At 53.5% G+C, this 10,716-nt stretch overlaps 1 protein-coding gene across 1 annotated transcript; it reads left to right on the top strand.

Annotated features, from left to right (window-relative positions):
• The first annotated feature begins 565 nt into the window (after positions 1 to 565).
• Positions 566 to 6,336, top strand: RTL6 (retrotransposon Gag like 6). Its single transcript, XM_031005553.3, has 2 exons — positions 566 to 918; positions 1,152 to 6,336. The coding sequence occupies exon 2, from the start codon at positions 1,407 to 1,409 to the stop codon at positions 2,124 to 2,126; it is 720 nt and encodes a 239-aa protein (XP_030861413.1). The 5' UTR covers positions 566 to 918; positions 1,152 to 1,406; the 3' UTR covers positions 2,127 to 6,336.
• Positions 6,337 to 10,716: the final 4,380 nt, after the last annotated feature.

The raw sequence follows: 10,716 nt of genomic DNA, 5'->3' as shown, positions 1-10,716 counted from the left end.
TTTTACTTCTCTTACATCAAGATTTGTTACATTAAATTTATATTCAAATCACAATAAGGGCCTGACGCAGTGGCTCACGCCTGTAATCCCAGAACTTTGGGAGGCCAAGGCAGGCGGATGCCCTGAGGTCAGGAGTTGGAGACTGGCCAGGCCAACAAAGTGAAACCCCGTCTCTACTAAAAATACACAAATTAGCCGGGCATGGTAGCACGCGCCTGTAATCCCAGTTACTTGGGTGGCTGAGGCAGAAGAATCGCTTGAACCCGGGAGGCGGAGGTTGCAGTGACCCGGGATCGCGCCACTGCACTCCAGCCTAGGCGACAGAGCGAGACTCCGTCTCAAAAAAAAAAAAAAAATCACAATAAGAAGAACAGTAAATCATCAAAAAAATAAACCCAATGACAACCACAGAAAGAGCCTTGCAAGCCCTCTTGGGAGGAATGACTGGGAGAACACCAGGTACCCGCCCTGATGAAGACGCCGCAGCAACTAGTCTTCCCTGATTGGCAGCAGCCCGAGTTGGGGGGGGGGGAACTTTGTGCATCACTTCCGGGGGCGGGGCAGCGGTCGTCTCCGCACGCGCGGGAGCGGGGGGTCTCCATGGCAACCAGCGGGGCCAGCCTAAGGCCCGCCCGCCACCGCCACCGCGCCGGCCCCGCCCGCACAAAGGCCGCGCGGTGACCCGCCCTCTGCTGCGACCCCGGCCCCGCCCCTGCCCCGGCCCCGGCCTGGCCCGGCCCCTGCACCTGCCGGAGGCCGCCCGCCGCCATCGCCAGCGCCGTCGCTTGACTGCGCTGACCGGGAAGCAGTTCTCGGCGGTCCGCGCGGTGATTCATCGGCCTGGCCGCGTCCCCCGCGCGGGCCATCTTGGTCACGGCCGGCGGCGGACGGAGCCGCGGAGGAACCGCGAGACCCCAGGTACGCGCGCCCCCCGGCCTCCTGCCCGGCCGGGCCCCGCCACTGTGGTGGCCCCCAGGCCCACGGCCGCCAAGGAGCAGCCCCCTTTGTTCTCCCCCGGGCGGGCGCGGGGCGGGCGCCGCGGAGCTTTGTGCAGCCTCGCTACCCACGCGCGGGCCCTCCACGCCGCCCCTCACCCTCCTGCCCGCTAGTCGCAACTGAAACCTTAAAAACATCTTTTCTTAATCCTCCAGGGCCCAGAGCAGGTCCAGCCACCCGTCTGGCTCCGTAGTCCGCGAAGTCTGCAGTAAAGGAGCCGCGTGGGACCGGGGCCGAAGTCCCTAGGGCCTGGCACCGCGTGCCCCTCTCTCGGGCCCTCGGCTTGGGGGTCTCGCAGCGCCCTGCCGTCGTGCACCCCACGCTGCCCCCATTTCTACAGGGGCCCACCTGGTCACCACACCCCCTTGGCCCACCCGCGGATCTCAGCCCGTGGCTGACCTCTGGCCAGCATGGTGCAGCCGCAGACGTCCAAAGCTGAAAGCCCAGCCTTGGCAGCGTCTCCGAATGCCCAGATGGATGACGTTATTGACACCCTGACCTCCCTGCGCCTCACCAACTCGGCGCTGAGGCGGGAGGCTTCCACCCTGCGGGCGGAGAAGGCCAATCTCACCAACATGCTGGAGAGCGTGATGGCAGAGCTGACCTTGTTACGCACCAGGGCGCGGATCCCGGGGGCTCTGCAGATCACCCCGCCCATCTCTGCAATTACTTCAAACGGGACTCGACCCATGACCACACCTCCAACCTCTCTGCCCGAGCCCTTTTCCGGGGACCCAGGCCAGTTGGCGGGGTTCCTGATGCAGATGGACAGATTCATGATCTTCCAGGCCTCCCGCTTCCCGGGTGAGGCCGAGCGTGTGGCCTTCCTTGTGTCTCGACTGACTGGGGAGGCGGAGAAGTGGGCTATCCCCCACATGCAACCTGACAGCCCCTTGCGCAACAACTATCAGGGGTTCCTGGCAGAGTTGCGGAGAACCTACAAGTCTCCGCTCCGGCATGCGCGGCGCGCCCAAATCAGGAAGACTTCTGCCTCTAATAGGGCTGTGCGAGAGAGGCAGATGCTCTGCCGCCAGCTGGCCTCTGCGGGCACGGGGCCTTGCCCAGTGCATCCAGCTTCCAACGGGACTAGTCCAGCGCCAGCCCTGCCTGCCCGAGCACGGAATCTTTAAGAATCCGCCACCACTTGGTAGCGTCTGCAGCCACCCAGGTAGCATACGCTCTTTGCTGTGTAGAAGAAATGCCCATACGACAGCTTTGCCCCTGTTTGAAGACCTCCCTTCTTGCCTCTCCAGACGTGTTCCCCAAGGAGATCTTCCTTCCATCCTTCCTGGCGCCCTGGTTGCCCACCTTGCCGTGCTTCCTCTTACGTGCTAGCTTTGTACCTATCGCTCACTGCATGCTCGCCTCCCTCTTGCTGGCATCCCGGCCTGTTTCAGTGACTACTGCTCTGCTACTTAGGCACAGGGACTCCGCCACACACTGACGGACCACGAGGGCTGACCCCTCCCAGCCTGACTTGGTTCATGGAGGCTCCTACTCTGCCCTCTCCAAGCTCCCCTGGCGGCTCCCCACCTGGTTGCCCATTTCGTATTGATGAGCTCTGGACAGAAAGATGCCCATTTGGCCAGGCTGGTGGCTTAATGGGTATACCTGGAGAGGGGGTCTGGCTTCCTGCCCAAGATGCCTCCCAGCCCTGCCAGGGCCCAGTGCAGCAGGCAGGGCCTCATCCGTGCTGTAGTGGTCGAGTGGTCACTGCAAGGAGCATAGTTCTGCCATGTCTGGGGGCCAGGTTCCACTCTGCACATGAATATGCAGTCTGGGAGGCCCCACTCCTCTCACTGGGAAGGACCAATGTTGCACCTCTGTTAATGCCTGACTTCAGCTGCTGGTGTTCTGATGGAGCCAGAGGTTTGGGGAATCTGGAACTTGCCTGCTAAATAAGGTCATGGTGGACTCTCAGCCACTGGGCAGGTCTATCAGGCTGCAGGTTCCTACACACCCACGCCTGAGGGCCATAGCAGGCGGAGGGTGGATACCAGCGACTCCCTTTGCTGCCCAGGATCTCTATGGGCAGTGCCACAGCGGCTGATGCTCAGTCACTCCTGCTTCTACCCCCTGTCACTGATGGCGAGCCTTGCCCAGCTTGAGACCTGTTCCCATCTCCATTCAGGTGCCATGTGGCCTTCACTGCAGCCCTGCAGCCACCCACACACCATCTGTGGGTCTCCAAAGGCACCTTGCAGCATGTACTCCCCGTGCCTGGGCAATCAGATGGGCTGCCTTTGTCCAAGGGAAAACAGACTCCCTTCGGGAAACATCCTTAAGCACTTAAGGCCAGGGGGGTGTCTGCCTCTGGCAACCCAGCCAGGGTCTTGGTGGCATTTGTAAAAGCAAAGAGCTGTGGACTGCCGTGGTCCTAGTGTGGTGATAATGCAGCACTGGCATGCATGTCCTCCTTCTGAAGGACCTCATCCTTCCTCACAGGGGGATGACCAAGAAATCATTTTGTGGCTGAGTTTGGCCACGCCCTTTGGACTGTGCTGTTCCGCCATATTTCAATGCCAAATGAACCACATTGACATGACCTGGACCACAGGGCTTCCTATCCTGGGCTCAGCTGCCCCTGTCTGAAGGGTCCTGGCTTGATTGCAGAAGGACAACCTCCGCACCCACCTAAAGACATGTATATGTCTTGGGATCCCAGAGATTGGGTCCTTGGGCCTGGCTTCTTAAGAGTTTTGATGATGCTGGGAAAAGTGACTGCGATTCTGAAGAACCGCTGCCTTGCAAGGTCAAGGACATTCAGTGGTTGCTGGGGTCCGCAGACTACTGCCACCCACTCACCATCAACTCTGTTAGCCCAATTGCCCTGCTGAACAACTGCCTGAATACAGGCTTTAGGTTCCCCTGGACTCCAGCCAAGGCTGTTCAGGTGGGACCATGGTGCTCTTTAAGTGTGATCAGAGGGAAGACACACAGCAGGGCCACCATTCCATGAATGGGAGGTGTACAGATCACTTTCTCTTTGTGCTCAGTTCTGTGCTGTCTCCAGCAGCTGTATTGGTAAGACTAGTACCTGCCAGGGAGAGGTGCCCCCAAGTGAAGGGGTACAGTGGCACCTGGGAAAAGGCACCTGGAAGGTTTCCATGTGGCCCAGCCCAGCATGGAAGCAGGGTGGGAACTCTGCTGTGTCGCCAGCCCTCACTCTACTCAAGTGGCTTTTTGAAAGCCCTACCATGTCTGTGTCAGGCTTGTGCTGCTTCACACCCTAGAGCTGCCTAGGAAAGGCCGGCCATACTCCCTGTCCACACCTGCAGCCGGGTCCTCTGCCTATGGGCACCCAATCCAAGCAGCTGCTCCACCTTTGTTTGGCATGGTGATTTGTGTTTTTTCTCTTGGTGCTTATGTGTGTGGGCTTGGGACGAGTGCTGGTATGCACTTAGGACCTTCTTGATAGCTCCCTGGAACACGGAGCAGATGAGAGAGGGTCAGGGGCTTGCCCTCCACCTTGGACCTGGAAGAAGCCCACATTGGAGAGGTGAGGACCCCATGGTGGCTCTAGTGGAAGACACGTTAGTCTCCAGCTAAGGAGGATGAGGCGCAGCCCCAGAGGGAGACCTCAGTGATAGGGGATCAGGCTAAGAAAGTGGGGGAAGGGAGATGCTTTGTACATATTTTGGGGTTATAATTTCTCTAAATTTTAGGAGAACGGGTATTGATTGATAAAAGGGACAGGCAGTAGTGTTCAACAGTGCATGTGAAGGAAAGTTCTGTTTTCCATGGTTTTGACATTCTTTGGACTGTATTGTGACTGCTCTCCGGTCCACATGGTACCCCTTTGGTAAGTAGGCTTCAGTGCATACCAGGGCATCACTGGAGATGGGAGTTAGTGAAGGGGTGACTCCCTGGCCTAGTATAGTGTGACACTGGGACTAAGTTAATGTCCTAAAGCATTTTGGTGACTTCTAGGGAATAGCAAAGACCTATTTCATTGTCCCCGGTAAGTATGTGATGAGCAATGAGGAGGAGTGGAAAACAAAACCCAGAAAGTGCGGCAGGACCAGCCTGACGCACACGCTCCTGTTGTCATGGCAGACAGCTGCCTTGGGTGGGCACCACCCTGGCAGTTCCAGCCTGTAGGGGAGTGAAGGGACATGGCTGAGCTGGGCATGTGCTGAGGTTGACTTAGGGAACAAGCCCTGGGATTGGACAAAAGGGCCCATGCTGCAGCCACTGACTGAGGGCAGAGCTCTGGGTGGAAGAGGGAAGAGATCCTAACGGAGGCGCCTCCATCTGCAACCACAGTTGTAAGGCTCATGGCACCTCTGCTTGGAGAGCACTGGTTTAGGGACTTAGAGAGGTAGGCACAAGGTGGGTCTCCTGGGGAAGGGAAGCAAGAGCAGACTGTTGGGCCAACAGGAGAAGCTCCCCAGAGTAGGGGAGAAGATTGGGGTGTAGGGCCTTCCACGTGGAACAGACAGCCCCTGTGTCACTGTCTCTTGGGGACCTGAGTTTGGGTGGGGTGGCAGTTGGCACAGCGCAGATGCGGTAGAGATGGGAGGAAACCCAGCTCCTCACTTCCGTGTGCCTCATGCCTTTGCATACACAAGCACCAAACCTACTATGTCTTCTCATTACCCATGGAAACCACATGTTAGATAAATTTTTGCAAGTAGAGGAAAGAAGGAAATAAAACATCACATTTTGGTGTCTCTCAGGCTTTTCCCCCCAACTATGGTTTCTTTGCATTTTGTTTTAACATAGTTTTGTTGCTGTCTTCTGTAATGATACAGTTTTGTGCAGCTGTTTTCACTTAGCATATCGTGGGCATCTCCCCTTATGATTACTAAATATTTTATTTTGGAGTGGCTGTGTACTCTCCCATTGACTAGATGGACCATTGTGCCAGTTGCCAATCACTAATGCTGTTACTAACTTTTCAGTTATAAATTGATGAATATCTTTGTGCACAGGCTGTTTCCCAATGTCAAGTTATTAGGGTAGAGTCCAGGAGGTGGGATTCTTCAACTAAAGAATATGAAAACCTTTGAGGCTTTTACTACATATTGACAAAATGGTTTCCGGAAGTATTTGTATCCCCTTACACTGCCACCAGCAAGGATAAACATGTCCATCTTGCCCGTATTGGGAATTATCATCTGGCTAAATATTTGCTAATTTGATAATGAAAAAATAGCATCGTGTTTCAGTTGGCATTTCACTGACTTCTAGCATGGTTGAGCATCTTTCATGTGGAGAGATTGTATTTCCTCCTTTGTGGATTGTCAATGTCCTTTGCTCTATCTTCTGGGGTCAGATAAATTTGTATGAGCTCGGTATATATTAAAGATATTAACCTGGTGTGTGTCATATTTGCTACAGCTGTTTCTGGGTTTTTGTGTGTTTTATCTTATTGGAATTTTGACATACATAGTCGATCTGTCTCCACAACACTGTGTCTGCTAGACAAGAACACAAGGCAGGCAGGTAGATTTTGTCTGTTTTGTTCATGGCCGTAGCACTAGCACCTATGACAATGCCTGGCACGTGATAGGTACTCAGTACACTTCTGTTGAATTAGTTACTCCAGTGGATCTGCAACGCCTTGGGATCCACGGCACGTGATAGGCACTCAGTACACGTTTGTTGAGTTAGTTACTCCGATGGATCTGCAACACATTGGGATCCACACATGGATCCAGCAGTCCGCGCTCCAGAGCTCACAGGCCGAGGCTCTCACACTCCAGAGCTCGCAGGCCGAGGCTCTCACACTCCAGAGCTCGCAGGCCGAGGCTCTCACACTCCAGAGCTCGCAGGCCGAGGCTCTCACACATTTTGTCTCAGGGTCCCCTTGCACTATAAGAACTCATTGAGGGCCTCAAAGAGCTTTTGCTTATATAGGTTTTCTCTATCAATATTTACTATATTATACATTTAAACAGAATTTTAAAATAATTATTTGGAAAAGAAAAACACTGTTAAATAACATTTTAAATAAAAAAAACTATATTTTCCAAAACAAAACGCTTGTGAGGAGAGTCATTGAAGAAGATATTTTTGCAAATGCCTGTAATGTCTGGCTGAATGGAAGACAGTGGGAGCCTCCTACGTGCTGTGCTTAACCTGCAAGAGCACATGCCATGGTGCCTCTGAAAGCCCCACTGCGCCCATGAGATGATGCGGAAAAGGCACATGATATTTTGGGATTATTATGAAAACAATTTTGTGGACCCCCGAAAGGGTCTTGCCCCTCTTTGAGAACTGCTGGCCTAAAGAGAGACAAGGATTGGCAGTTTGGAGAACATCACCAACTGTTCCATCGCTTTAAACTTCAGGTCTTTCTTCCCCCTCTAGATTAATACACAGTTATTTCTGGGATTAATTTGGCATGTAATGTGAGAGGAGGCCCTAAATAGACTGTCTTTCCAAGATTTAAATACCCTGAGTCCACTTATTAATATTTCTCTCCCTTGGTCACGTGTGTTCTTTCCTTCACACACAGGGAAATCTTATCTACCATAGGACCAACTTTCCCACTGTTTATTCAGTTGATCCATTTGTCTTGCCCAGTACTTCCCTATTTTAGCTGACTTGGGTTTTATAATTTTTTTTTTTTTTTTTCTGAGACGGAGTCTCTGTCGCCCAGGCTGGAGTCCAGTGGTATGATCTCGGCTCACTGCAACTTCTGCCTCCTGGGTTCAAGCGATTCTTCTGCCTCAGGCCCCCGAGTAGCTGGGATTACAGGCACCAGTCATCACTCCTAGTTAATTTTTTTTTTTTTTTTTGTATTTTTAGTAGAGACAGGGTTTTGCCATGTTGGCCAGGCTGGTCTCGAACTCCTGACCTCAGGTGATCCACCTGCCTCAGACTCCCAAAGTGCTGGGATTATAGGCATGAGCCACTATGCCTGGCCAGGTTTTATAATTTCTATTCACATATAGTAGGACTCTCCCCCTTCAGATTTTCTTAGCTGTTGTTACTAGATGAACTTGAAAACATTCTATGGTTTCCCCAAAACCCTGGTAACAGGAGAGGGCCTGGAGAGGCATAAGCGCTTTGGGGAGCTGTGTGCAGGGTGCAGCGTTGGGGGCTCTGTGTAGGAACTCTGTGGTTGTGGGCTGCAGAGTAGAAGGGAAGGCTCTCCTTCCACCCTGCAGAAAGCCTTGCCCTGAAGTTTCCCCCATGTGCTGCTCTGTGACGGGTGGCTCGTTTGGGAATGGGAGTGAAAGTCAGGGTGCCCTCTGGCTAGCCTGTTGTCTAGTCAGTGTCTTCTTCTATGGAAAGGCCTGGAGTGTACATAGTGCCCTCCTGCCTGTCCCCACGTGGCTGATCCGAGAGGTTTACAAAGACTGGCCTTGCAAGGACTCTGCCTGACAGGGAGATCTAGGGCTGAGCCCCCTCCCCATCCCACTGTCTGGCCCCTTCAAGGCAAGAGAACAGATTGTGGGTTGGAGCTGGGCCTCCACTCTCTGGCTCTGTGACACTTGCTCTCATTTTGTGCTCCCATGGGCCCAGCCTGGTGGAATTCCATCCTGTTGCCCTGGAGGGTTTCTGGGGAGCCTCCCCTTCTCTATCCAGGGCATCCCCAGCTTGGCGTCTGGGCATCTTCCTTGACTTACTCCTCTCTCCTGCACCTGCTCCAGTGCCTGGACCTCGTGGTCCTCAGCGACTCTCAGGTCAGCCGGGCTCTCTGTCCCCACTGCCACTGCCCGCTGCAGTTCTGGGCAGCCAGCCTCGCTAACCGCCTCCTTTCTCCTGCTCTTATTGTTCTGTTAAGAAGGATCCAGTGTTACTCTACTTAGGACCCTCCCTGAGCAACCAGGCTGTGCTCCTGCCCTGACACCCTCAGGCTCACACCTAGTAAGTGATAGACTTATGCCTTACTGAGCCTATCTGTCTCCCCCAACCAACTGTGCTCCCAGAGGGCAGGGCTGCTGTGTGAGTCACCTGCATCCCTAGCACCTCACCCAGAGCCTGGTGGAGAAGCTACCAGGTGTCTGTTTAGCGGTTGATCAGAAGGACCACACATCAAAGCACAGCCGGAGTCTTGGGTCCACGTCATGCCAACCAGTCACATCGCAGCTGGCCACCAACCTGAGCCAGAAACCCCAGCCAGCCGCACACCTGTGTTGTCCTGTTTACTTTCCTTTCTTACAGAATGGGACAATATTCTACATGCCTAATATGTGATGAGAACTTGCCAAGGTCATGACATGGTCTTTGAAAATAGGATTTGTAAGTAAATATCCCATCTCTGGACTGGCCATGCTTCACCCAAATGATCCCTTTCCTTTAGAAGTGTGTTGACAATTTTCGTCATAGTGAACAATGCTGTGAGAAGCATCCTAGTCACTAAACGATTCCTTGGGCGTAGTTTTCTGTTGTCGATATGATCCTATGGCGAGTCTCACAGGCTTCCTTCATAGTTACTAAGAGATCGTTGCTGATATGTAGGAAAGACTAATGCTGTGTTTTTATTTGGCTGCTTCGCTGAACGTGTAGTCATTTGAGGGATGTTTCAGTTGATTCCACGGACTGACTGGGTTTCCACCAGAATCAGCAGAATTTCCAATTAACTGCGATCATCTGCCCTTGCCATGGATGCCTTGGGCCGTCTGGGTTTCCTTCCAAGACTAAAGGGTCTGCTCCCCTGCTGCTGGGAGTGCCGGCTGCGAGAGCGGTCAGCTGGGGTCCCTTCTGAACCTTGCCCTCGAGCGAAGTTGCCACCTCACCCAAGGCCATGTGAGCCTTTTTTCTGTGGCAGTGCTCACCCCGGGCCTGGGGGACGCGGGACTACCGCGCAGGGTCAGCCGGCTCCAGAGCTCTCCGTGGGACTCACAGAGACTGCAGACATCCCCAGTGCCAGTCCTTGGCCTCATGTCCCACAGGTGTCCATCCTGAGAGCATTTTCCATAGCCTTCCCACAGGCAGATCTCCAGGGAAGGTTACTGGTAACAATTCCTTCCTTCCTTCCTTCCTTCCTTCCTTCCTTCCTTCCTTCCTTCCTTCCTTCCTCCCTCCCTCCCCCCCTCCCTCCCCTTTCTCCCCTGCCCTCCTCTTCTCTCCTTTCCCCTCCCCTCCCCTCCCCTCCTCTCCTCTCCCCTCCCCTCCCCTTCCCTCCCCTTTCCCTTTCCTCCTTTCCTTTCCTTTCCCCTTTCCTTTTCCTTTTCCTTTCCCTTTTCAAAAATTTTTTGTAGAGATGGACTCTTACTATGTTGTCCAGGCTGGTCTGGAATTCCTGGGCTCAAGCAATCCACCTGCCTCAGGCTCCTAAGATACTGGGATTACAGGTGTGAGCTGCTGTGCCCAGCTGTTTCCTTATTTAGACTGTCACCTGTACCTCCTCTTAGGTCACTTGTGGAACTTCCCCAGCACTGCTGTTGCCGGGACTGATGGGTGACACCCTCGTCCTGCTCCCAGCACTAACAGAAAGCAGACTCGACGGGCTCCATGGGTGTTCCCTCTGTGGTCGATTGTGCTACTTGCTGATGAGTCTATCTCAGTTCATCCTCATAACAGCCCCACTTGACAGATGAGAAAATCGGCTTGGAGTGCTGAAGACAATTTTCTAGGTCAAGATTGAGTTTATACAGAAACCTCCCTCTTCAAGTCCATGCACTCGAAGTGAAAACATCAATAACACCACACACACAGACACACACAAGAGCTGTATGAATGGAGCATTTGAAAATAATGAAAGGACATTTCTATGGACCAGAAGTGAAAACATCTCCCCCAAACTAAAATGCAAGCGATAAC

This window comes from Gorilla gorilla, chromosome 23 (assembly GCF_029281585.2).
Source record: "Gorilla gorilla gorilla isolate KB3781 chromosome 23, NHGRI_mGorGor1-v2.1_pri, whole genome shotgun sequence".
Classification (NCBI taxonomy): domain Eukaryota; kingdom Metazoa; phylum Chordata; class Mammalia; order Primates; family Hominidae; genus Gorilla; species Gorilla gorilla.
This window is presented reverse-complemented; position numbering and strand designations above follow the sequence as displayed.